The sequence below is a fragment of the Callithrix jacchus genome, chromosome 15 (genome assembly GCF_049354715.1).
Source record: "Callithrix jacchus isolate 240 chromosome 15, calJac240_pri, whole genome shotgun sequence".
Classification (NCBI taxonomy): domain Eukaryota; kingdom Metazoa; phylum Chordata; class Mammalia; order Primates; family Cebidae; genus Callithrix; species Callithrix jacchus.
In genome coordinates this window covers 79,292,132-79,319,962 of record NC_133516.1, presented here as the reverse complement: position 1 = coordinate 79,319,962, position 27,831 = coordinate 79,292,132, and the positions used below count along the sequence as shown (strand labels likewise).

The following is a 27,831-nucleotide window of genomic DNA, read 5'->3' as shown; positions in this document are numbered from 1 at the left end:
AGGAGGAGGAGGAGCAGCAGCAGCAGCAGCAGCAGCATGACAAACATCCAGGAGGAACACAATAATTTAAAACTTGGCCAATATAAATAGACATGGCCTTAAAGTCTATAATGTCATCAGTCCAACCCAAGGTGAAGACGAAAGGAATCTGAGAAATCTGCCCTGAAAAAGAGCAGTCACAACAAAAGGTGGCACGGGGCATTTCCTACGAATTCAAGGTGGCCCAAGAATCCTGGTGTCAGTGACACCACTAGAGCTCCATTAGTGGTTGTTGGGGTTACCCTTCTCCCCTAAATCTCGTGACATGGGGTCATTCTCCCTTCTGCTGTCACAGAAGGACCCGCTGGCTGGTCCTCTCTCTCTTACATAGTCAGAGTCTCGGTCTTCACTGCAGTGGTTTCATGCGGGTGTAGAAAGGGGAAGCTGCAGCACTGAAGGGTGGGTGGCTGGGGGTTGAGGGGAGGTATGCTAGGACCATGTGGGAGGGGAGAGACAGGAAGACTGCTCCAGCCCAGTCCTTGTTTTCAGCAGCCCTCCAGGTGATTCTGATACACACTCAAGTTAAGAATCACTGTACTAGGTGGAATATATCACATATGTAATTAAATCCCTGCTTGCTACTCCAACAGTGGTCTGTGGAACCAGCAGCATGGCATCAACTGGAGGCTGGACATGCAGATTCCCAGGCTCTGCTCCAGACCTATGGAATCAGCAGCTGCATTTCAACCAGATCCGCCAGGTGATTTCTGTGCACATGCAATTGCACTGAACAATCCTGTAAAGTGGGTGATCCATCTGAGGTCTGGATCTCCTCTGGCACTGCCAGTTTGTCTTTCCCTGGACTCCTGAGCTTATGTCCTTAAAGTTAACCCTTTATTACCTGAAGTGACTTGCTGGTCCTTGAAGTGGACTTTTTTTTTTTTTTGAGATGGAGTTTTGCTCTTGTTACCCAGGCTGGAGTGCAATGGCGCGATCTTGGCTCACCGCAACCTCCGCCTCCTGGGTTCAGGCAATTCTCCTGCCTCAGCCTCCTGAGTAGCTGGGATTACAGGCATGCGCCACCATGCCCAGTTAATTTTTTGTATTTTTAGTAGAGACGGGGTTTCACTATGCTGACCAGGATGGTCTCGATCTCTTGACCTCGTGATCCACCCGCCTCGGCCTCCCAAAGTGCTGGGATTACAGGCATGAGCCACCATGCCCAGCCCTGGAATGAACCTTTAAGGGCCTTCTCAGACTGCGACCATCAGGGCTGGGGCACACCCACCATTTGGGCATCACCCCTCACTCCACCTCATGCCTGAGGCTCACTGTGTGGATGTGATGACCCAGGACTACTCACCACCTATGTTAGTCTGTTCTTGTATTGTTATAAAGAAATAACTGAGGTTGGGTGATTTACATAGAAAAGAGGTTTATTTGGCTCATGGTCCTGCAGGCTGTACAAGAAGCATGGCAAGAGCATCTGCTTCTGGTGAGGGCCTCAGGAAGCTTACAATCATGGAGGAAAGTGAAGCAGGAGCAGAAATGTCAGATGGCAAGAGAGGGAGGGAGGGAGGGAGGGAGGGAGAGAGAGAAGCGAGAGGTCCCAGAGTCTTTTAAACTATCAGATCTCATGTGAACTAACTGAGTGAGAACTCACTCATCACCAAGGGGATGATATTAGGCCATTCATGAGGGACCCACCCCATGATCCAGTCACCTCTCACCAGGCCCTACCTCCAACCTTGGGAATCACATTTCAACATGAGACTTGGAGGGAATAAACATCCAAACCATATCAACACCTGCTCATCTATGTGGCTTTCTCTTTTTGCTCTGTGTAAACCTTGTTTATCCCTCTTCAGGTGGCAGCTTCTAGAGCTGCACTGTTCAAAACAGCAGCCTTTAGCCACTAGTGGCTATTGAGCACTTGACATTACAGCTAGTCTGAAGTGAGGTGTGCTCTATGTAAGTGTAAAAGACATCCCAGATGTTGAATATAAAATATCTCAATAATTTTTATATTGATTATACATTGAAATGGTAATACTTTGGATATAATAGGTTAAATATTTTATTAAAATGAATTTTACCTGATATTTTAAAATGTGGCTACTAGCAAACCTAAGATTGTACAGACCTGGGCAACATGGTGAAACCTCATCTTAAAAAATAATAGATACATAAGGCCGGGTGCAGTGGCTCACACCTGTAATCCCAGGACTTTGGAAGGCTGAGGCAGGTGGATCACAGGGTCAGGAGTTCGAGACCAGCTTGGCCAATGTGGTGAAACAGTGCCTCTACTAGAAATACAAAAATTAGCTGGGCATGGTGGCACACACTGGTAATCCCAGCTACTCAGGAGGCTGAGGCAGTAGAATTGCTTGAACTCAGGGGGCAGAGGTTGCAGTGAGCCAAGATCATGCCACTGTACTCCAGCCTGGGTGACAGAGCAAGACTCCATCTCAGAAAAATATATACATACATACATACAAACAAATAGATAAATTAGCCTGGTATGGTGGTACATGCCTGTAGTCCCAGCTACCTGGGAGGCTGAGGTGGAAGGATCGCTTGAGGTCAAGGCTGCAATGAGCTGAGATTACACTGCTGCACTCTGGTCTGAGCAACAGAGCGAGACCCTGTCTCCGAAAAAAAAAAAAAAAAAAAAAAGGAAAGGAAAAGGGAAAGGGGAAAGAAAAAAGGAAAGGAAAGGAAGAAAAGAAGAGACTATATATATGGCTCACATTAAATCTCTACAGGACAGGTCTGTGGTCCTCCACTGCAGAAGAACTTCTCTTCTGCAGGTCTCTTCCTTGCTCTGCACCAAGCCTCATGACCTGCCCTCAGGAGGTGGGCAAGTATCAGAGCTGGCTTCAGAGAGGCTTCCAGGGGCTCAGACCAAGGCTGATTTCCATCATGTAAGGCCCTGAATAACTGCATGGCCCTCATTAAGGCACTCACTCTCTTGGGGGATCCTGAATATTTCGTGGGCCTGATAGTCAAATTGAAAGTTAGATGAGAAATCTTTCTCTCTTGCAGATTTCCCTCTAAGTAGCTCTAAGGATGCTAATGTCAGTTCAATGATGAAGTTACCACTTTCTGGGTGCTATGTGCTACTAGCTGTGCTTATCATTATACCACACTGTGGGGCAGCCATGAACTCTAAGGCACAGAAAAGGAAGTAAGGCTTAGGAAGGTTAATTTCTCCAGAGTAAGAAATTAGTAGAGCTAAAATTCAATCCAAGACCATTTGACTTTCTTTCCATCGCACAACGCTGCCTCCTAAACTTGACCACTGAAGGATTACAAAACTCCACATAGGAATTACACTCTGAATTCCTGGACCTCTGCTCACTCCAAGTAAGAAGCATAGCACAGAGTGCTGGAGAGAAGGCAGGTGGGCTACTAGGTTCCCTTTGTAAAGGGTTGAGCTAGCCTGGCACAGTCAATAACTTATCCACGGCAGAAGGGCCAGGCCTAGGTCTTTGGCGTGGCCTCAAATCACACATTAGCTTAAAACTGGCCTTGCTGCAGAAGCAGACCGTACACAGGGCTCACACACGTCTGAAGAGCTGCATCCTTTAAGCTGTTCTCTATCTCCTAGGGTTAGAAGACAGAAAGCATCTTACATTTTATATCTTGATTTTATTTTAATTAACAATATCTTAATTTCAATTTGAGGGCCTGAATCTCCTCATATTAAAACCAAAGGGGAGGAGTGGCATTGAGAGCCTTAGCTCTCCTTTCTCTACAGCTCTCAGCCCGATTTCCTTTCCCCTGCCCAGAGTACCATGACCTGCTAAAAAGTTTCCTGCTTGGTTGTCACATCCAATTTCACCATCCGAACAGTGGGGACTGAAAAAAACGTTTTCATATTATCTAGGTTTTATATGCCTCCCCTGTATTCCTAACAGACTCCAGTCTTCCCTTAATATGGATCATAGAAAACGAGCGTTAGCCCGGGCTGCAGAGACCACCGAAGTCGAACCCTTTATCCTGCAGAAAGACAGGTGCAGAGGTTTAGAGTCACACATCTCATTAGCACAAACTCATCTCGATGCTCTTTCCATTTCCCCAGTTCCAAACAGGAACTCGGAAGAGGTGACAGGTTCCGAGCAGGGGCCACTTTCCATCTGGAATGCCCCAGCCACAGGCACTCAAAGGTCATTAGAGTGAGTGAGTCACTCAGTTAAAGAATTTAAGGAAAGCATCCAAACTATGCATGCTCTGCGGAAACAGCCTGTTGGCCCTTCCGTGGTGTGGAGAGACAGGGAAAACAGGGCAAAGGGTGGCCATTGGCCCAGGTGCACCTCGCCCTCTTCTGAAACCTTCCCTGACTACCGTAATCTGCCATCCAGTGTCATCTGAAGGCCAGGTGGAGAGGACAGTCTTCTGAAAGAGAAGAAATGGTCTGAGCCTTGATTTATAAACTACCAGGGTTAGAAAGGTCTGGAAGGGTCAGGGAACCTTGTGTTACTTCTGAGTTGACTGACCCCATGTCCTTCCTGATATCAAAGCTTTAAGTCTCAGCCAGGGGACTGAACTGGAGATGTTCTTACCAGTGGAGTGGCTTCAGCATGGCAGAAGGACACATTAGTAGCAAAAAAAAAAAAAAAAAAAACACCTCCAAAAAAAACCAGTTTTACTTACGACCCAGTGTTTCTCCAGAAGTTTTAAAGTTATTAGGACTTTTTAAAGTACCAAGGGGGGAAAAAGACAAAAATATTAGGTTGGTGCAAAAATAACGTGTTTTTTGCAATTACTTTAATATGTTAACACCCTGATGTGTTTACTTTCTACAGATTTTTCTGAGTTATATAACTTTAATAATGAGCATGTATTATTTCAAAATGATGCTAAAGACGATGTTAATGATGATAAACATCGTTCATTCATTCCTCAAATATTTCAGTATCTGTGATGTGCCAGAAAGCTTTCTAGATGTTGGAGATAAGGCAATGAGCAGAGAAAGTCCATGTCCTCCTAAATCTTCCATTTAGTAGTAGGGGATGGAGGAGACATTGCAATGTGAGATGGTGATACATCCTAAAAGAAAAACCTCGAGTGGAGTGAGAGGATGGAGAGTCATAGGGCTGGGATGTTCGGAAAAGGGCCTCTAAGGAGCGGACATTTGAGCACAGACCCGAAGGAGGTGAAGGGTGGGTCGGGTGAGTAGCTGAGGGAACGGTTCTTCCTTTACACAAGAAACAGCAAGGGTGAAGGCCCTGTGGTCTTGCTCAAAGTGAGTTGCTTCTACCGTGCAGAGTGGTAGAAGGTGGGTCTGAGAGCCAGGGAGGGGCCAGATTGGGTGAGGCTCTGTAAGACCACCCTAAGGAGTCTGATTTCAGCAGCAGTGGGAAGCCATGGGAGGGCTCAAGCAGGAGACAGGTGATACCTAGCTTGACAAACATTGTCTCCTGGATGTCTCCCTTGCTTGTAGGGACCACATCTCTCCCAGTAGATGGGAAGGTCCTGAGTTTAGGGATGGGGTATGTTTTCTCCTGTCAGTTCCTCCACCCGCCAACAGAGGGCTAAAGCAGGAGCTGCAGGCCTTGGGGAAACCGAGAGCTCAGCTCCCTATTGGACTCGGGCCTCCTGGGACTCACCTTCTACTGTCAACTCCACTGTCACCTGGCGGGCACCACTGCCATTGGTGGCTTCACAGGTATACTTTCCATTGTCCTCCTCACAGACAGCACGAATCACAAGGCTGAAAGTCCCCCGGATGCCGCAATCCAGCAGGAAGCGGCCCCCACTGGTAATGGGTTGCCCATTTCTGTGCCATGTCACCTGGGGCTCTGGGTAACCCCGGACCTTCAAGAAAAAGAAGAAAGGGTAAGAGCCTGTATTTCATGAGTACTCTCTGTCAGGTATTGTTCTGGGTGCCTGACATGCGTTAACTCATTTAATCCTCCTAACACCCCCATTTCATCCTCATTTTACAGATAAGGAAATCAAGGTACAGAGTTTTGGCAATTTTCCAAGGTAGAAAGTGGCAAAGTCAGGCATCCTGGCTCCAGAGCCCACTACACAAATGACTCTCAAGCCCAGCTGCATTTGAAAATCATCTAGGGGAGCTTTAAAAAAGCACTAGTGCCCAGGCCCCACCCTAGACCAGTTAGATCAGAATCCCAGGGGGCGAGGACTGAGTATGGGGATTCTAGACCAATACTTCTCACTCTAACATGCTAATAAATCACTTGGTGGTCCTGTGAAAATGCATACTCTGCTTCTGCAGATCTGGGCTGGGGCCTGAGATTCGGCAGTTGGGACAAGCTCACAGATGCTACTGATGCTGCTGGTTCCTGGAACTTACATTGAGTAGCAAGGTTCAGGACCTGCACTGCCCAGCATGGTAGCTACTGGCCACAGGTAGCAATGGAGCACTTGAAATGCGACCAGCGGGAATGAGGGGCACTGTAAGTGTGCATTACACACTGGATTTTGAAGATAATATAAAAAAGGGCAAAATGCCTCAATAATTAAAAATATTGATTAGATGTTAAAAAGCAGTATTTTTGATATGTTGAATTAAATGTATCAAGATTAATTTCACTTGTTTCTACTTTTTAATGTGGCTGCTGGAAAAGTTACTACACACAGGCCTTGTGATATTCCTGTGGGGTAGCGCTGCTCTAGACCACTCGCCTTTCTCTAACTGTAGTTAGCTGCTGACATTTGCTGAGTGCTAAGTATTCAGCACTTCTCCAAGTACTTGGCTCATCTGAGTTTCTTTTTCTGTTCCTTTGCTTTTGAGATGGAGTCTTGCTCTGTTCCGCAGACTGGAGTGCAGTGGTGCAATCATCTGAGATTCATAGCAACTCATTCAGGGAGAAGGCATCTCTCAAGAGGGGAATATGCAGAGATAAATTCAAAGAAAAGAATTCTCGAGTTTTAGAGGAAGGAAGTTCCCCAAGGGCCTTCAAACACTTGAAACTCAGTAGGCTCTTCAGAACTAACTCATCTTTGGAGGAGTAGGGTTCAGAGTAGAACCCAGAATTGGAGGTTTTAGCACTGGAAAATAGAAGGCATCATAGGAGCTTCCTCAGAACAAAGTTGTTTGCATTACAAAACAGCGGTAGTGGTAGTTTTTATCCATGTATCTACTGCAGGAAAAGGGAGCATGAATATGGATGTAGCAAAACCAAAATTCACTGAATGACCCCCATATTGCATTTACAAAGAAAGCCTTCACTGATTTGTAGCAATAATCGTCCTCATACCCCTCTGCAAGGTCACAGAGTGATGTTATATTGGTGCATGTGCACACATGCCTGGGCATCCAAATACAGTCTCTTCCCTAAGCATTTTAAGGGAGAAAAGAGCTAAGCTAAAAAGCATCAGTCCTTGTCTTTGGACTGTGTTCAGTTTCCTTCCCAGGTGTTCAGCCCCGAGCCCATCCTTAGACCATATTCTCAGTAACCAGGATGCAGATTTCTTCCTAAGGAAGGAAGCCACGAATAACAGGGAAAACTCCCAAAGTGAACAATCCCTCTTTGATTATTCCATATGGTCACCCCCTCAGTTCCAGTTTGTGAATCTCACAAGACTGCCTTTCTTTCCCCACTAATTTCTGGTCAAGCTTCAATGAAAAAGAAACAACAAAACTCCAAATCAATATTGTCCGTCGTACTTACAATTTCCAGAAACAAACAAAAAAAATCCCTTTCCTATCAAAATCTAAACTGTACCTGTCACAGAGACTGCGTACTTTGGAGGAAATGCTGAGACTCTGGAGTGGAGCCCCCAGAAGACATGTGAACAATGCGTGAAGCCACTGTAGCCTCACCAGAACAAGTGTTCTACACCTGAGGCTGCCGATGCCGAAGGAGACCGCATCCATCAGGATACACAGAGTCCCACAGCCACGGTCACATAAAATGGTGTGTTAATAGCTGTTTTCTCTGGGTGGCTAGGATTATGGGTCTCCTCCTTTTTTCTTTTTAGTTAACTATTAGTTTCTAAGAGTTCTGCAATAGTATACCTGGCCTTTGCAAAATAGAAAAAAATATTTTTACTTAAAAAATGCATTCTTTTATATTACTGTGCTATATAATCAATGTATATAGCACATTCATTAATTTGTTGAGGCCCTCAAGGAATTTAAATCTAGCAGTGGAAATAAAAGAGCTATGCACATAAATGTTATGCATGTCTAAAGGTCATGGACCCATATAAAATCATATCATCTCGTGGTCCTAAAGGCAGAAACATTCATGCATGGGAACGTCAGAGAAAAATTACACTGTTAAAAGCATTCTTCTCGTGTGAAACCCCTTCCTACAGAAGGAAGCCCCTCAGGACTCTGCTCATATAGTGAATCTGCAAACCATCATTGTCTTCTCCTGCACTCCATGAGGCAGGGCTGGCCTACCCGTCACAAGATGATCACGCAGCCTCCTATCAGCTTCAGAGAAAGGGAGTGCCACGCACTGCAACTGGGATGAGGTAAATCATTAACTGCACCAAAGACATCCTGGCATTCCTTTAGCAAGCACACTGGCCCCCTGCCGCAGGGCCAGCTCAGGTGGCCCACTGGGCTCTGTGGCGTTAATGATTAACTGGGGACATTGCAAACGTTCCAGATCTCAGGGGCACAATCCCTCTGTCTCGTTTTCTTTTCCTCTCACTTTCTACACATACCTCTAGCTTACCTCTGAAATGCCCTCTTAAAATAAATATTTAGGGATTTGAAAATATGCTGAAATTGGCATCACTTAAGAAAGCTGCAGTTCACTATAATACTTTTATAGCACATTGGACCTGAAGCAAAGGCAGGAATTTATGTGACCTTGTTCAGTTCCAAGGTCTGAATGATTTGCAACTTTAATACTTGCCCTCCCAATATGGAAAATCGATCCATTTTTACTGTCTGCCGCTACCTGGGCTTCTGGGCGGTGAAGGAATAAGCCTGGGTTCACATCCTGGGATGCATGACAACAGCCCTGCCCTCTCGGGCTGCATTATCTGCTGTCATCACTGGCCTTCCACCAGAAAGTCACAGCTGGGATTTTTACAGTCAGAATCTTCATCAAGAGCACAGTAAAAACTCTTCAATCCTGTAGTTTTCAGAGGCTGCCATGTGGAGACTCTGACTTGCCTCTTGTAGCTATGAGGGAGATGTCTTTGGTTTTGGATGCCCAGAAGCAGAACCTCACATAGGGCTTCCGAGACTCCTACCTGCAAGCCCTCGCTAGTACTCACAGCAGCTGGGAATGGACCTATAAAGGCATACACGTGGAGCACCAACAATGTCTACAACACGATTGGGCCCATGTAGCCTAGAAAAGAGGCCTGGAGAAGTAAATGGTCTGCCCTGATCTCACATGGCAGCCTAAATGGCAGACTGAAGATCATAATTTTGGTTTCCAGATTGAGTGACTATCTCTGTGCCTCCTTGTAAATTTATGGTTTTGGTGAGATAAGTTCTTTAGAACCAAAAGTATTCATAAGTGTCGATCTCCAATAGCCCCTAAATCCCTGATAGGGTTAAAGCAATATCTGCTCCCTGCTTTTGGAAAACGTCAAATGGTTCACCAGTTATAATCACACCATAAGTAAGTCTTGGGCTATTCCCTTGCATTCGCAAGAGGACAGGATTGGTGCCTGCTCAGTGTGTACCTCAGACACCCCTAGGAGAGTCAGTGTCTGAGGCTAGCATGCAAGCCGGGGCCTGCACACCTTGAGCCTGGCTGGGCTTCCTAGCCTCTTTGGGTTGTAATTTCTTCCTTTTATTAAGGAGGAAATTGCTTTTGATATCTAAGGTTCATTCCATCTCTGAAGTATTATGGTTTTAAATGGTGACCCACTTAGCTTCTTAGGGAAGATTCTTTCCTTTCCCCTGCATTCTCCTCTGGGTCCAACCCACAGCCTTCGTACCTTCTAATCCTCCATATGACAAAACCAAGTAACCACAAGAAGAAATGCTCACGAACATGAATAGACAGCCCTGAGTTTTCACCACAGTGAGTTTGGAAACGGCCCCAAAGCGGGTCACTCTAAGGAGAGAATCGTCTTCTCGCCACAGTAACCACATTTAATTGAAGGTTGTGTTCTGGAACAAAAGCCCGGTATCAAATAAATCAAGGATATAACCAACAACTTGTCATAAAAATATAGTCACCATAACCCCTATAATAATTTTAAATAGTAAAACTGTGCTCCATCTCCATAAAATGTCCTCAAAAACCTTTATGGCCTCAAAAGGACTTAAAAAAAAGAGGGCTCATTCATTGATTGCTGAAGGCTGAGGAGAAAGTTGAGCTGCAGGCCAGCAGCTCTTTAGCCACTGCATTCTACCTGCCTGTCTCACTTCAGGGGCAGTTTCCAGAATCTGCTGCTGCCTTGAGATTTACGTAATGACTAAAAGCAGAACATCCATTAGGGCACTAAGTGTTTTGGTTTTTCTCGAACACATATCAAGGGCTTTCGATTCAACCCCAGTTGCTCAGGACAGGCTACCATAGCCTGAGCTCAGAGCAGTGGCTGATTCTCTGTTCCCACAGCCCCTCCAAGACTCAGAGCAACACACCCATCTTCTCCACACGTGCTGGGTAGCAGAAAGGGGGTGACTGTGCTGATTCTGCAGATCTGCCACATGTCTTTTGTGCCTGGCAGGGCCTGGCCCGGTACACACACTACAAACCACACAGCTGCAGGGCACAGCTGTGGTAGCCCAACCGCAGATAGGTCAGATGGGCAGGAAGAAGGAACTGAGATTCTGCCCATGTCAGGGATGGAGAAAGACCAGGAGGAGAGAAAGCAGGATTGAGCTGAGGCCAGAGAGAAAACAGACTGCCCAGCAGGGCACTGGGCATTGCACACACAAAGAAGATACGAGCACTGAGCTGAAGAAACTTTAGGGCTGGGAACAACAGACTCAAGGGGTTGTCAATGAATATTTACTTGACTGTGAAGTCACTGAATGGATGCTGGGAAGGGCTGGGCCTGGAGGAGGGAACATTTAGGAACCCTTCTGGATGGACATCTCCTCTAAGCTGACAAAGCCTCATTCTGCAACACTGTCTACGTATTCTTGACTGCTGCCTGCCCGCCTGCCTGCACGTAGCACTTTACTCTGAATTTCTTACCCTGTTACAAGTGTTCTTTCTCTTATGATGAAAGACTAGAACAGGAATGGGGGTTAAAACCGAAAAATGGTAGGAACTAAAACCAATGGTGCTGAGGGATTAGTTGAAGAATCAATCTTCTGCCCCATCTCCAAGTATAAGCTCACTCAGATAATAAATGGACGTGGTCGCACAAAAAGAGAAAGAAAACATTAACACCCCAAACAAATCAGACCACAGAAAACGTCTATAAAACTTACCTCATGGGTATGTTATGAGGGTGAGGAGTGAAGGGTGAGCCAGGGGCATGGCATGACCAAGCTTCGGAGCCGGCGTCTGTGTCAGCAACTGGCACTCGGCCCCATAAGCAGGCAGGCACTTAATTAAGGCTTTGAATAATCCCATTGCCAACAGTCAAAAGCCTTAACTGAACCCACAGAACCCATCAGGAAGAGATCATACCAACTAAAAACAGCAATTAGTGAGAGGCTTCAACTGCTGGATGCTTCCCACCCCCAAGTCCAACTTGTAAATCAGTGAGGACAAAAGTGCTTCCATGGAAATAAAACCAGAATTGTTCCTCTGAGTGGCTCAGCAAATGCCATGTGGGTCTCCAGGGACAGACGCTCAAAGTCTCTTTCTCTGTGATCAGCCACTCACTTCCTATGGCATGCTTTCTTATCCTATGAACCGAGACATAGGAATCCATGCACCTCGACATCTGCAAGGCTGAGGACCTGTTTCTGTCACTGAAAACACAAGGCAAGTTATAGCTCTGTAGCTGGGGGTTACAATTCAAGCCCTTCTGGACCATTTAAACAAAAAGATCTATTTCCTTTTATCTAGACCAACCTTATCAGCACATATGGCTTTTTGATTCCTTTTTAATGATATAAGCATCTAAAACCCTTTGGGGCAGCCCAACAAAGACACATGTTTGTTGTTGTTGTTTTTCCACCTCCTGAGACAGGTTCTCACTCTGTTGCCCAGGCTGGAGTGCAGTGGTACAATCACAGCTCACTGCAGCCTCAAACGCCTGGGCTCCGGTGATTCTCCTACCTTAGCCTCCCAAATAGCTACAGGCATATGCACTATGCTCAGCTAATTTTTTGGACTTTTATAGAAATGGGGTTTTGCCACGCTTCCCAGGCTGGTCTTGAACTTTTGGGCTCAAAAGATCTGCCTGCCTCGGCCTCCCAAAGTGCTAGGATTACAGGTGAGAGCCACTGCACCCAGCCAAAAACATAGAACTTTAAGTGTGATGGGCAACCTCTTATGTTGATGCTTTCCTTGTTCCCCCAAATCCATTGTTTTCATACGAAAACAGGTGTCCTTCTGGTTTAACTCCCAGACCTTCTGGGATGGCTGTGGGGCTCCAGCCTTTCTGAGAATCTCTGCACAAAACTTTGGATCCTGGCTGTACTGTCTCTTGGTACAGTTCTCCACAGATACTGTATCTTCAGCTGGAGGGGCAGGCCCAGGAGATCACTCTCCTGTGGCAGCTCTCTACTTTTTGCTACCAAATTAAGATGTGCTGTCAGACATATTAAGTATTAATGAGAGGCATGTGGCATTGCAGAGGTTTAACAAATTAATGCTGTGGTTTGGCGTGGTTTTGATTTTCGAGACTCTCCTGCCTGCCAGTGTAAGCAGCATTCCCCTCCTCTGGAGGAAGTGTACCCTCCCTTTCCACCCGTTATATGTAAGACCCAGTAGAGGTGCCAATTGGTAAATGCCTCCTAGCCAAAATACCTGGTCTCAAAAAATGGGCATATGTTCCAAGCCAGCCAATCAAGAGATCTTCCCTGCAATTTTATCTTTGAATACTGAGAGACCAAAGCTGTCTCTTTCACAGGGACCCACACCTGGGATTGTAAGACTGAGGCTATCTGCAACCATTCTCTCCCAACCACCATTATTCATTTTCTTGCCTCCACCCACACTGAGGAAGCCATCTGGAAATAAGAGCTGATATAGACCAGTAAAGAGAAGAAATGGAGAGAGTTGACTGAGTTGTGGTAGACTCTGGATCCACTCAGTTATATGAGACAATACATCTCTTTTGCTTAGCCTAGCTGGAGATTCTGTCACCTGCAAATAGAAGTCCCACCTACTCACTTCAGGAAGGTATATGGCCTTTCAGACAGAGCTATGTGTGGATGTGGGCTGCATCCATCATCAGCTGCCTGACCTTGAGCGAGTTACTTATTTGGCTCTGAGTTTACATAACTGCGAAGTGGGGATGATACCAGAATCTACTTCCGTGGAGAAGTTTATAATTACATGAGATAGCCCATGTACAATACAATAGATTCTAAGGGTAAGATTCTTCCTTTCTTCAAAGTCAATAATTTTTTTTTTTATAATGAGGTATCCTAAACTCCATTTCACTCCCAGCTTTGCTAATAGCATGAAACTACTTTGCTGTAAGAAATACCAGAACATAGAAACTTCTGGGCTTGGAGTGCCTCATCTTACACAACTTGCATTCTTACAACTTCAAGGCATCACACTCTTAACTAGATAAAAACCTAACGCTTTAACTGAGAACATTCTGGTCTGGTTGAATTGGCTTCTTATTTTTATTTAAAGACCAAAACCCAATTTGAAAAGTTATCCTTGTTTTTATGTAACATTAAAAAAACACACTTTAAAACAAATATCCAGTCTGCAGTTTTACTGTGCCATTATTCCACTCCCAAAATACCATTTGAGCCTTGGAGACAGAGACTATCCCCTGGATTTCTGCCTCACTGACTAATGCAGCCCTGGAATTTCAAGAGACATGGGTGAGTGTCAGGAAAGAAATCTGGGTAAGAAATCTGGAGTTTTTAGCCAGTCGTGGTTGGACCTAGAGAGAGAGACATACTTCACTGGCAGTAGGGATGGAGCTGAGGGCTGCTCCCCAAACAACACAGAGACCATTACCCTCCATCAGCGGAGCCCAGTACCCCATGACTCAGACACTGGCCATAGATCGTTCTGTCTTACAAGGATTCTGACAATTTCTGTTTAAAAGCAGGGGTGGGCAAAAGTGACCTGAGGGTCTCAACAACCTGAGAACATCATGACTTGGCTTCCTTGGCTTTGGTTCAGAATTTCTGGTCTCTGCAGCCTCTCTGTGTGACCCAACACCTGCTCCATATTGGGTTGGAATGCACCACACAAAGCATGCATTCTGCTCAGACTCTCCCAGGTGGCAGGCTGCAAGGGATGAAGTGGAGCAGGTGGGGCTATGAAAGCAGGATCTTTTATGCCACCTGCATCTCTGTGGCCAGGAGAGCAGCTCTGTGACTCTGTTGAAAAATCCCTGGCACAAGTGGCGGACAGCAGCCTCATGAAGATGTCCCTTCAGGGTCGAATAACTGCCCCATGACCCCAGCTGCCCAAAGACATCGTGATTTGCATAGAGAATCATGTCAGATAAGGAATCAAAAATTGGTCCTCACGGAATGTCAGCGTCTGACTGGCCATTAGGCTAAAAGGCCAGATCTCTATTAAAATATTCTCACCAAAACACCCATACATGGTGAAAATGTGAGTTGGTACTGTAAGTCGTAACAAAGCAGGCCACCTTCCCCCTCCCATTTCCACTTCCTTGAGGGCAATCACCTTCCAAGCTTTTAGTCATTTCTTCCATTATTCCTAAACAATAGTCCGACACAATTACTACTTTATTGTTGTTGTTTTTTTTTTTTTTATATGGGGTCTCACTCTGTCACCTAGGCTGGAGTACAGTGGCAGATCTTGGCTCACTACAACCTCTACCTCCCGTGCTCAAGGAAGCGATCCTTCCACCAGAGCCTCCCGAGTAGCTGGGTAAACCCCATCTCTACCCCTTTTTTGGTAAAGATGGGGTTTCATCATGTTGCCCAAGCTGGTCTCGAACTCCTGGGCTCAAGTGATTCCCCTACCTCAACCTTCCAAAGGAGTTGGGATTACTGATGTGAGCCACCACACATGGCCTACTTTATTCTCTTTAAATTTGTGCATTGTCTCTGCTATAGTTTGAGTGTTTTCGCCCCCTCTAAAGTTCATGTCGAAATTTAATCATCAATGCTACAGTATTAGGAGGTGTGGCTCATGAGGGCAGAGCCTTCACGAAGGGGTTAAGTGCCCTTAGAAAAGGGCTTGACTGAGGTAGTTTGCCCCTTCTTGCCCTCTGCCTTCCACAGCATTCATCCCCTTTGGAGGATGCAGCAACAAGATGTTATGGAAACACCGGCCCTCTCCAAGTGGTGCACTGATCTTAGACTTCTCAGCCTCTAGGACTGTGAGAAAGAAATTCCTATTGTTTCTAAATTACTCAGCCTGTGCTATTTTGTTACAGCAGCATAAACTTTAAATGGACTGAGACAATCCCTTAAGTTCTCTGTATGGAATGTAAACGTTTAGCTCTCAAATCTGACCCCACATAAACCCATCCCTTACCCCTGCAAAATGACATTATTCATTGACGCGATAAAAACTGTGGTCTTTGCTACATTCTAACTTTGCTCACTGCCATGCCACATAGCATATTACGATAAATACCTTGGACTTTTTATTCTTCCTGGAGTTAACAACTGCTTCACTTTGGTATCCTTAGTTTTTTAAGGACTAACTTCTCAAGAGGACTACAAATTCTTCTCAGTGATGGTCCAATGTGTCAGATAATTCATCAGTTGCTGTTATTTTTTTCTCCTTTAGAGATATCCCTCCTGGAACATCCTGTCGTCCTCCGCTAATCTAAACTGGATGTTTTCCGGGCTTGATGCACAGTGGTCCTGGGACATTCCTTCACCATCCTCTTGGAAATTACTTGTTCTATGCCACCGTTTCGGTAGAACACCACTCAGTCGTTTCCTAAGAATGCATGCATGGAAAGTTAAACTTTTGAGATCTGGCATTTCCAAAAGTATCCACATTCTACCTTTAGGCTCAACTGACATTTTGTCTGGAAATATAATTTTAAGTGGAAACAGTTTTTTCTTCAGAACTCTGAAGACATTGCTTCATGGCATTTGAAGGCAATTCTGGCATTCGGTGTTGCTGTTTGAGAGGCATAATGCCACACTGACTCCCTGATCCATCACCTGTGACCTATGATGTGTGCGAGGTGTGTGTGTGCTTTCCTTTCAAACTTTTAGAATCTTCTTGTCATTCTGACATTCTCAAATTTCAGAATTGTAGAATAGAATTGGTGTTGGGAGTTTGTTCACTGTTCGTCAGACCCTTGTTAGGTACTTTCATTACTGGCAACGCATGTCTTTCAGTTTTGAGGAATGTTTATGTTTTGACAATTCTCTGTTGTTTTCCTCGATGTTCTCTTCATGGAACTCCCGTGAACTGGACATGAGCCCTATTAGACTGAACTACATTTCTTTTCACACTTTTTCCACCTCAGTCTTTTTATTTTCTCTGGGAGATTTCTTTGACTTTATTTTCCAACTAGTATATTGAATTTATTATTTTGGCTATTATTAACTTCAAAAAACCCTTTTTCAGTTTTTCAGAGTTGTTTTGAATTGTCTTCTGGTCTTGTTTAACGGATGTAACATCTTATCTCTGAGGTGAGAGAAACTCCTTTGAAGTTCTCTGTTTTCTGCAGTCTTCTATTTCTTCTTGGTTCCTTGTTCAGTTCTGTATGTCTCTTCCTTAACAGGATTCCCCTGGACATCTGATGATTTCCCCCTAATTTTTCCTACAAATGGGACCTGTAACATGTCAGACCTCATGGTAGAGGGACTGAATTTAAAATATCAACATCAATATCTGCAGATCTTTTCTCTTGAGATGATCAGTTTCCATAAAAAGACATCTTCCTAGTTCCTACTTTGGTGGTGTGGGGTGGAGGGTGGGTATAGTAATTAAGTCTGTCTACCAGCATTTAGTACACTCAGTGAGGGAAGACCATGGTGGGGTGGGAGGGTGAGGTGGTTATTTTCCACATGCTGACTTTCACTCGGCCCCTCTCCCTTTTGAGTACAACGCATTGCCCTGCCTGCAGCTGTACCTCATGTCCAGGATGTGAGAGCTGGTCAGCCTCTCTATGGAGGAGCTTTTGGTCTCCTTGGGTGTAGGGGAGGAGAAGGGTCTGCAGCATGGACTACAGCAGGGAATCAGGGCCTCACTGATCCTTATCAGACCTCATCTTCCAGTTTTCAGCTTCATTTCCCAACCTAGGCTCTTGAAGTATGTCATCTTCCAATTTCTCTGCCTTTCCAGACATCTTCTGACATTTACAGGCTTACTTTCATAATAGCCTACTGCCCCAACCACAGGCATAGCAGGACAGAAAACTGAAACTCAACTCAGCCAACCATCTATCACTTGCCATCATCCACCAATTTGCTGACATCTCTCATTTGCTGTTGCCTCTCCTCATTCTCTCTGTCCTCATAGGTTTATAAGTTTTTGATTTCTTTAAAAACTCATTTTAAGGACACCATTATTTTAAAAAAAAAGCAACAGAAAATAACAAGTATGGGCAAGGACGTGGAGAAATTGGAGCTTTCACATACTGCTGGTGAAAATGTAAGATGGCAGAATTCCTCAAAAAATTAAAGTACAATTATCACATGATCCAGCAGTTCCACTTCTGAGTATATACTTAAAATAATTGAAAGCAGGGACTTGAACAGAAGTTTGTACACCCAGGCTGGGTGCAGTGGCTCACGCCTGTAATCCCAGAGCTTTGGGAGGCTACGGTGGGCGAATCTCCTGAGCTCAGGAGTTCGAGACCAGCATGGCCAACAGGATGAAACCCCATCTCTACTAAAAATGCAAAACTGAGTTGGGTATGGTGGCATATGCTTATAATCCCAGCTACTTGGGAGGCTGAGGCAGGAGAATCACCTGAACCCAGAAGGCAGAGGTTGTAGTGATCTGAGATCACACCGCTGTACTCCCTTCTGGGTGACAGAGTGAGACTCCGCCTCAAAAAAAAAAAAAAAAAAAAGGAATTTGTATACCTACATTCATAGCAGCATTATTCACAATATCTAGATAGTGGCAGCAACCTATATGTGCATCAACAGATAAATGGACAAGCAAAATATGGTACATGTGTACAATGGGATATTATTCAGCCTCAAAAAGGAAGGTTCTGTGGTTTGAGATTCAATAGGAAAAAATTTTAAAAGGAAGGAAATGCTGACATATGCTACACTGGTGAACCTTATGTTAAGTAAAGTAAGACGGTCATAAAGGACAAATACTATTTGATTCCACTTATGCGAGGTACCTAGAGTAGTCAAATTCAGAGACGGAAAGTAGAATGGTGGTTGCCAGGGACTAGAGGGAAAGGAAAGTTACTGTTTCATGGGTATGAACTTTAAGTTTTACAAGGTGCAAAGGTTCCAGCGATAGACGGTAGTGATGGCCGTGCAACAATGTGAATGGACTCAGCGCTGCTCAACTGTACACTTACTCATGGTCAAAATGGTAAATTTCACTTCATGCATATTTTACCACAGCAAAAGTGTCAATGAGCCAACTATATATATAAATCTATTTCTGAACTCTCTGTTCTGTTTCAATCGGCTATGTGTTTAGCCCTTTGCCAAATGTTACACTGCCTTATAATAAATAAATCAGACCAGAGCCACCTCTCTGTTCTAAAAATTTCCAATGAGTTCTCATTGTGCTATATATAAGACCTGGCCTGCCTATTTCTCTCCACCCTCATTCCCCCTTCTCTGCCCATGACCATACAGGCCGCCCAGAAGTGCTCACAGCCTCAAGGCCCACAGCACATGCAGTCAGGGCTGTATCAGAGGCGTGTGCTGAGGAGCACGGAGGAGGGTGAGGGTTCCACAGAGGTGTTGCTGTGAGCTGAGCAGGAAGGTGGCGCCATCTCTTAATACAGCATCTGACCCAGGGGAACAGCGTAAGGGTGATTTACAGGGCTGGGACTGGCACCCAAGGGTTTGTAGGGAAAGAGCGAACCCAATTTGCACTAGGTGCCAGATGCTCCCAATAGCCCTGCCCACCTTAGGAGGTGTCCTCGGAGACCCCAGGTTGTGAGCCAAGGTGGATTCCAGGCAGCGCCAGCACACAAACAGCTCCTGCTGACCAGAATAGCTCTCCTCAGCCACTTGCCCCTGATCTATTGGCTCTTGCCAACTTAGCTTCACAGGGCCCAGCTGTCCCACAAGTGATTGCTCAGAAATTTTAGGGCAATGGCCCAGGGGTTGCAGAAAAGAGAAGAAACACACACCAACAACCCTCCAATCAGGACCCATTGTGAGCAAGCCCTGCGGTGGTGGTTCTCTGGGTATTTGGTGGTGGCCTGTTGGGGGCTGGGGAACGCCAAAGAGGTCAGAGTCCTGGTTCAAAACACACTTCTAAAGCAGAATTAAGACTTCCCAGTCCATGCCACTGAAATCTCTTTTAAAGAAGCATCTGGAAAAATGGAGGAAAAAGTTGCCCAGTTATGTAATAAAAAGCAAAACTCAAACTTTCCTTTTCTCCTCCCGCCAGTGTCCCTTTCAAGTCTGTGATCCTTGGGGAGGAAGGATCGGCAGGGCCTGGGGCCCACTGAGCCACTGTTAGACAAAAGCAGTGGGTCCAGAAGCCTGCAGGTAGGGCTTGGTCTCAGTACGGACAACTGTTCAGACCACCCAGCTCAGAGAATTTCAGGTGCAGCACAACCCATTCTTCATCTGTTAAAAACAAATGCATGAGACTGGGCGCAGTGGCTCATGCCTGTAATTCCAGCACTTTGGGAGTCCAAGGTGGGTGGGTCACCTGAGGTCAGGAGTTCAAGACCAGCCTGGCCAACATGACAAAACCTTGTCTCTACTAAAAATACAAAAATTAGCCAGGCATGGTGGGTCATGCCTGTAATCCCAGATACTCAGGAGTCTGAGGCAGGAAAATCACTTGAACCCAGGAGGTGGAGGTTGCAATGAGCCGAGACTGCGCCACTGTACTCCAGCCTGGGCGGCAGCGTGAGACTCTGCCTCAAAACAAAAACAAAAACAAATGCATGGCTGGTTCCAGAGCTGTCCTAAGGCCTTTGCTGCACTAAGCATGTTAGTCACAGTGACCTCCTGGTCTGAGGATAGGGAAGAAGTAAGGATGGGTGGGGGTCAGTCCCATGGGGGGGGCGGGTGTTAAGAAGTGACAGGGAGAAGTTCTTTCTAAGGATGAATGATGCCTGTGGGGTGCCTTCAGAGGAGTGGGCTGCTCTGAGAGGTCTGGTGCCTCTTGAGAAGATGAGTTTATTTTGTGTTGTTAAAAGGGCCAGCTTCGGGTTAGGTATCAGAAGGGTCTGGAAACTTGTTACACTCTGGAAACTTGTTACACTCCTCTTCAGCCTAAGGGAGCCTGGACTCCTAGCATCACCATTTGGCTTCTGAAGGAGCCCCTAAGCCCTGGGAGTGTTGGCCGAACTCCCTGCCTGGACTCCTACCATCACCACTCAGATTCTGAAGGAGCCCCTAGGCTCTGGAAATGCTGACAGAACTCCCGGCCTCTCAGCAGCAGCTTCTCACAGTGGTCACTTGGCTGACACTGCTGCTCAGCACAGCCCGAGTAGGCCAGGGCTGTTGCCATAGAAGCCGGGGGTAACCAGGACAGCCCGCAGCCCAAAAGGAGCAGGCATGCCTGCAGAGCCCTTCGTCCCGAGCTGCAGGACGCAAGCATGAGAGCAGTGCTTATTCCAAAGCCGTTTTCTGTCTTAAGAGCTTTACAACTGGGTCCAGGGCCAGGGTCCCATTTCCAAGTTTGGTGTTTTTGTTTTCCTTTTGCTGGACAGGGGAAATGGAAAAAACCTATGTTTCCCTGGCCCTCAGCTGCTTCTTCTGCCCCTGGGGAGGACTGCCACCACATGCAGGTGAGGGTGAGTCAGAATTCTCAGCACTGACTGCTTGGCTATGTCACCTGAAGGGAAGACCCATTCAATAAGAAGAGCCCTGACCCAAAAGACCCACCCAGCCCTTCTTTAAGGGAAAGACCCCTAACTCCATGCAGGGCTCCAGCACTGCTGCTCCTGGCAACAGTGGGCCTAGTTCTCTAAATACACCTAGAGACTGGGTACTGGGGACCCAGCTCCACCTCTAAGTAGGTAGTATTTATTTGTAAGGCTGAAAAAAATATTCTAAAGCCAGGGCTAAATGCTGATACTATCAATTTTCATTTACCTCCTTGCTGCAAAAGGAGATAACCATAGTTTTACTTCTATTCATCTGTGGGATGTGTCACACATCAGATGTTTCCTCCTAATTGTGTCCTTTTGAAACACCTTCACCACACACTGTCTGGTGAACAGGTCAGAGGCCCTGGAAATGTGCACTGCTGGTGGAACCAAGCGAGGAGCAATTCCGAAAGGCCACGCCAGTGCACCCTTCCCCCTCTCTGCCTGCTCCCCCAGGACCACTTGCTCTGCCTCCACAGTCTCCCCAGTTACTCCAGCTGCCTCTGATCTCGCCCTGCTCCCAACTTGCAGCAGCCGCACTATTACCAACAGTGATCACATTTTAAAAACGAGTGTGTGTTGATCTGATCAGAGTGCAGACTACTTAAAATCAGGCCTGTCCCAGAAAATCTGGGACAACGAATCACCATGACATCACCTTCCACATTTCTTTCTGCCCTATACCAAACACAGGACCATATTTTCCATTAAAAAATCAGGACACATCATCTGACGAGAGATTTACGAGCAGCCTCCAGGTGCAAGAAGGAGAGTTGGTGCTATAAAAGTTTCAACATCAAAATACTGGAACTCCAAGCATATTTGGATGACTTTACTGGAAAAATGAGAATATTTTAAACCAGAATGGCTCACGACAATCTGAGACGACAGCACTTATGCCAGTAACACAGGTTATGTTTTTATTCATTCCAGGTATATTTGGCACAACTTACTGCAGGACTGTGACTGACTTACGAGAGGGAAACAGGCATTGCACCTATTCTGAACTTAGTCCACACTCGACATGGCACTTCCTTTTGGCTGCACTGAGCGGCTAGCTAACTGATGTCTCTCTGCCCCAATCTTCATATCCCAGCTCACGTGTCACTTCAGAGACATCTCTGTTGATGTCCCAAACTAGGTCATGCTGTTGGGCTCTCATTGCACCCTGTGTCTTTCCTTCAGTGGGCCTCATCACAGCTTATAATTCACCTGTGTGCACAGTTACTCCTGCCTCTCTCATCGCGCTAGACTGTAACTGTCTGTGGAAAGAGCTACAAAGCTTTGGCTCACCAGTGAATTACCAACTCCCAGCACAATGACTGGCACAAAGCAGGTGATCAATAAGTATTTTTAAATTAATGTCATGGTCTCTCTGGTAGGTCCCAGGACTTCCTATTTCTCTATTGTTCAACATTTTTATTCTGTTGAATTTATTATTATGTATTAAGAATTTATTACTCTAATGAAGACTGCAAGGCTGCTTAAGAATACTAAAGTTGGCATTGATCCTGGGAGTATACATATTGGCTGACAGAATCAATGTTCTAAAAGAGCAGAGTCAGGCTGGGTGTGGTGGCTCACACCTGTAATCCTAGCAGGAAGATTCTGAGGCTGAGGCAGTCAGGATCACCTGACCAACATGGTGAAACCCTGTCGCTACTAAAAATACCAAAAAAAAAAAAAAAATTAGCCAGGCTTGGTGGCAAGCAACTGTAATCCCAGCTGCTTGAGAGGCTGAGGCAGGAGAATCACTTGAATCTGGGAGGCAGAGGTTGCAGTGAGCCTAGATTGTGCCATCGCACTCCAGCCTGGGAAACAAGAGCAAAACTCCTTCTCAAAATAAAATGAAATCACAAAGGTCCAAATCAAGATAAATTAGGAGAGAATAAGTCATGTGAAGGTTCTAAATCATCAACTAGACAAAATTAGGGTAAAAGGGCAGCTCCCATTGAAAGGAGCCAAGCATGAGTCTTTTAAACATTATTTAACCTTAAGCTGTATTAACAGAGCATGGTGTCCACACAGGGAGTGGGCAGTCCCATTCCACATGAAGCACCACTGATGGAATGTGTCCAGGTAACCAAGTGTTATATGTTAATTAATAGGACATTGAGAAAGCGGCCCACGGTGTGTGAGGGGATGATGATGCCCAGTGCCCGGCTGGCACGTGGCAGGTGCTCAACAAATGTTTATTGAAGGAACATAAAGTCTAGTTGATGGAAGCTGGTCTATTTAGCCTGGAGTGAAACACACCAAAAGGAGGACATATCTGTCTTCAAATATATGATGAGCTCTTGTATAAAAGTCAACATGCTATGTAGTGTCAGAGGACAGGCCAGGGATAAATGGGTCCAGAATTCTCCAGAGGCAGATTTAGGTTCACATAAGTAAGACCAACAATGCCTCAACAATGACACGTTATATCCCCATCCCCAGAATGTTCATAAGAAGGCTGGAGAGCCATCTTGCTGGGATGTTGTCAAAAGAAGCCTTCCTACCCTCTAAGATGCCTTACAACCCCAATCCTAGTTTTCCAAGAATTTCACAGAACTGAGTATATAAAGGTGAGAGAGACTAAGAAAGAAATATTTCATTTCATACCGTAAATAACCTTTGTGCTACAAATACAGAGCTTGGAATGATCTACTCCTCGAAGGTTTTAATGAACTCATCTATAAAACTATGTGGATCCAGCACTTTTTCAGGATATATCTCTTCAACTGTTCCAGTTACTTTCAGTGAACTTTTCAGGTTTTCAACTTCTTTTTAATTTTCTTAGATTCTAAGCATCAACTTCTTTCAAGACCTTGAAATCAGTTTACCCTGAAAATCTCATATTTGTCAACTACAGATTAGTGGTGAGAGTCCCATTTCCAAATGCTATGTATATTTTTTGTCTTTCTTTGAACAGCCTAGCAGGGTTTGCCTATTTCCTATTTCCAAGACCAGTTCTTAAGTTTAAACATCGTTTTTCTCTTTGTAATAAACTCATTTCTCCTTTTATACAAATGTTTTGCTTCTGCTTTCCTAGGGCTTGTTCTAGTCCTTGATTTTGTGAGTTGTATGCTTGGCTCATTAATTTTTAGTAATTTTTGTCCAATGATAAAAGCATCAAAGGCTATGCATATACAGATGCTCCTTAATTTATGACTGGTTACATCTCAATAAGCTCATCCTAAGTTGAAAATTTTCTGTTGAAAATGCATTTAATATAGTGACTCCATCAAACATCATAGCTTAGCCTAGCCTCCCTTAAACACGCTCAGAACACTTACATTGGCTTACAGTTGGGCAAAGTCATCTAACGCAAAGCCTATTATACAACACAACATTGAGTATCTCATGTAACTTACTGAGCACTGAAAAACAATGGTCATGGGGGCATTGAAGTATGGTTTCTAATGAATGTGTATCATTTTTGCATAAAGTTGAAAATGTATAAGCAGAGCCATCGTAAATTGGGAACCATCTATATCTCTGACATTGGCTTTAACCAGTTATAAACTACTCAAAAGTTAAGATTATTTTCCTATCTAGTAGCTATCACCATTAGGAAAGGTGTGCACACCCACTTCACCTAGGAACAAACTTAAGAAATATGAAGATTCTATATACTTTTATATAATTAAAAGATTCTATATACTATATATAATTAAAGTATCAAAACTTTCTAAACAACATCCGAGAAGTCTGGGATATATAAAGAGAAATACTTTGTCCTTGTATTAAAAATAATCAGTAAGAGTATATGATTCGATATGGAATGTTGAAAAGCTGTAATTATTAAAACCATTTTGGTTCACATATTGACTAATGAAGTAGTCCAGGAAATCCTGAAACAAACTCTATACAGTGGCCTCAAACTAATGGGAAAAGAATATTCAGTAAATGCAAATAACTTGAAAACATCCTATTCAAGATCCCTTCCTCACATTATACACAGAAACATCCATTTTCATTAAAATGTTAAAAGTAAAAAAAGCTAGGAGAAATTTGGATATAATCTTAGAGATTCCAGGTATGACACTATTAGTAGAAACCATAAAGATATGTGACCATTAAAATTTAAAATTTCTGTACAAAAGTAAACTTAGGATAAAAATTAAAAGATAAATTAAGAATGTTTCCAATATATGTATAAAAAAGGTAACCATTTTTAAGATATAAAAAGTTTACATGACTAAATGAAAAAGTAAAGGACATTAACAAGAAGTTTCTGAAGTAGCCAAACATAAAAATGTCTAAAATAATCAAGTAAATGTAAAATAAAATGTGCTATTTTTCATGTAAAAATGTGTTAATAGGTAAAGTGATAACTAGTGCTTACAAGTGTGAGAAAATTCAATTCTTAAATACTGCTGAAGAAAGGGTAATAATTTAAACTTCATTTTCTTACCTATAAATTAACATAGTAATGTTAACCTTATAAGGCTATTTTTAACAATTGGGAAATAGCAATCCAAAGACTTAAAAATATTCAATAATTCTATTTCTAGTATCTCTTAGGAATTATCAAAGATGTCCATGAAGATGGATATAAGTTTATTTAAAAGATTGAATATTAAACAGAAAAAAAGCAAAACTAAAAAGATCTAATATTAGAAATCATCAAAAACATAGTCTATCTGATATAATTATAAGACCAAAATACTATATAACTATTAAGATTTATCTTGAAGGATTTTAAAGAATATGAGAAAGCATTAAGTAAAAAGGCAGCATATAAAAGCAGTTACTTAATATCCATAATGTAACTTTTAATAACCATATACTTTTTTCCTGCTATAATAGAAAAAAAATAAAAAGGAAATCTACCAATGCGTAAATAGCTGTCATCACTGGGTGGTGGGATTGTTTTCTATACTTTCTGTATTTCAAAACTTTTAAAGTAAAAAACATTTCACTTTCATGAACAGTAAAAAAAAAAGTTTTAAAATTTTACTTAATGAAATGCATATTATGCAAATGTACTAGGAGCACATTTTTAGAGAGTAAAAAAAAAACCGAGAGACTGGCAGTGACTAAATATCCCTTTGGAATGAAAGAATAAGGGAGTGGCATACCATATTTGTCTTTAAGAAAATTCAGCTGAAATCAGCATGGTGGGTGAGTAGTTAGGATAAAAAAATGGGCTTCAGCTGTAGGAAAGGCCTCTGTGGCAAAGGAGGGTGAGGCTTCCGAATGGACGTATGGGAGAGCTGTGTTTTGAGCGGTATCCTCATTCTTTAGCTGGTGCCCAGCAGGACAGCTGGGAGGACTTCAAAGGACAACACAGCCCATCCAGTAGGCAGCCCAGCCCCCTTGCCATGAAGACCTTGCACTGGTTAACTCATCCTGCAACGTCTCAAGTCAATGGCTAACTTCAAGATCTGGAAGAAATACTGACTGGTAGTCCAGGCAAATTCCTGGCTTAATTGGTTTTGATCTACGAAATGGAGCCCCAGCCTGGACAGAACCACTGCCTGTCCCAGCTGAGGCTGCCAGAGCCCTTGGCAGGGTCCTGGGGCTGAGCTTGGTCCACTGAGTGAGACAGCTCTGGGGCATGGAAAAGCAAGGAGAGGCTGGGCGCCAACCTTCTCCCCAGCTGTTTTCAATAAGGCTCCACTTCTGAGGTTGCTGGCAGACCTCTGGAAAGATCTGAACCAACCTCACATAATGTTTTCCATCAAACCCACAATTAAGTAATATTCTCTTAACTCATAAACTGCATACAAAACCTTTTTCCTGTCACTTCTCAGCTCTTCTCCTAAGCAACCTACGAGCAGGTCAGGCAGAGGTTACAATACTTCTGCAGGGTCAGTGAAGGCTGCATCACAGGCCTCCAGAGGAGGCCAATTATTCCTCCCCGTGCGGTACAAGAATGGAGGGATTGGACGTTTGTTCTCGGGAAATACAGGCTGCATTATGCACATCATTTCAGTGGATCGTCCCAATACCCCCACAAGGTCAGTGTTACCAAGCTGATTTTATAGGTAAGAAAAAAAAACCAGTTCAAAGAAGGTAAGTAATTTATACAAGGTCCCCAAATTCATGCTTGTTCCCCTATAGCTCACTATCTTTCAGGGGAGTCAAACAGAATCATGGGCAAGAAAGTTCCAAGTATCAGAAAGTTATGCTGAGGCTTCCTAGTCTTTTGGCAAGATGTTTCACCAGTGTCCCCTCAGGAGTATTCTTTGAGAGCACTGTTAAATGCCACACCCTTATTTTGTAATTGAATAAATTAATGACTTCTAGAAAGGCCTAGAATGAAACTGGCCTTGTTCATGAGGTCTTCTGAATGCTTCTTTTCTATATTTTTTACTGCACATTTTATGGTATTAATATACTGACCATAGAGCATAGGGTCTTGTTCATTACTAGTGTTTGTTTATTCACTGGATAAAGGTTCATTGAGCACCCTTCACTGCTACGGTGCTAGACACTGGGGATGCAAAGAAGATTAAGAATCCAGTCTCCTCCCACAAGGAGTGCCTACTCTAATAGGGGAGATGGAAAAGACAGATTCAACATAGTGATTAATTTTTTTAATTTTAGAGATAGGTTTTGCTCTATCATCCAGGTTGGAGTGCAATCTTAGCTCACTGCAACCTTAAACTCCTGGGCTCAAGTGGTCCTCCCACCTCAGCCTCTCAGTAGCTGGGACTATAGTTGCATACCACAATGCCCAGCTATTTTTTTCTTTAATTTCTATTTTTTCTAGAGACTGGGTCTTGCTTTGCTGCTTAGGCTGGTGGTCTCGAACTCCTGGCTTCAAGCAATCCTCCCCAACAGCCTCCCAAATGCTGGGATTATAGACATGGGCTACTTCACCTGGCCCTCAGCATGGCAGATCTCGTAAAACAAATATAAGTTCAGGAAAGTATGTGCATGCAC

The 27,831-nt window shown here is 44.2% G+C and overlaps 1 protein-coding gene across 11 annotated transcripts in view; it reads right to left on the bottom strand.

The window, feature by feature from the left end:
* MYLK (myosin light chain kinase) overlaps positions 1 to 27,831 on the bottom strand; it is a 283,432-nt gene that overhangs the window by 146,850 nt on the left and 108,751 nt on the right. For all 11 annotated transcript variants that reach the window (XM_078351929.1, XM_008982318.5, XM_078351931.1 and 8 more), the window contains one exon: positions 5,592 to 5,799. In XM_078351929.1, coding sequence (XP_078208055.1) covers positions 5,592 to 5,799 — 208 coding nt within the window. The remainder of the gene's footprint in view (positions 1 to 5,591; positions 5,800 to 27,831) is intronic.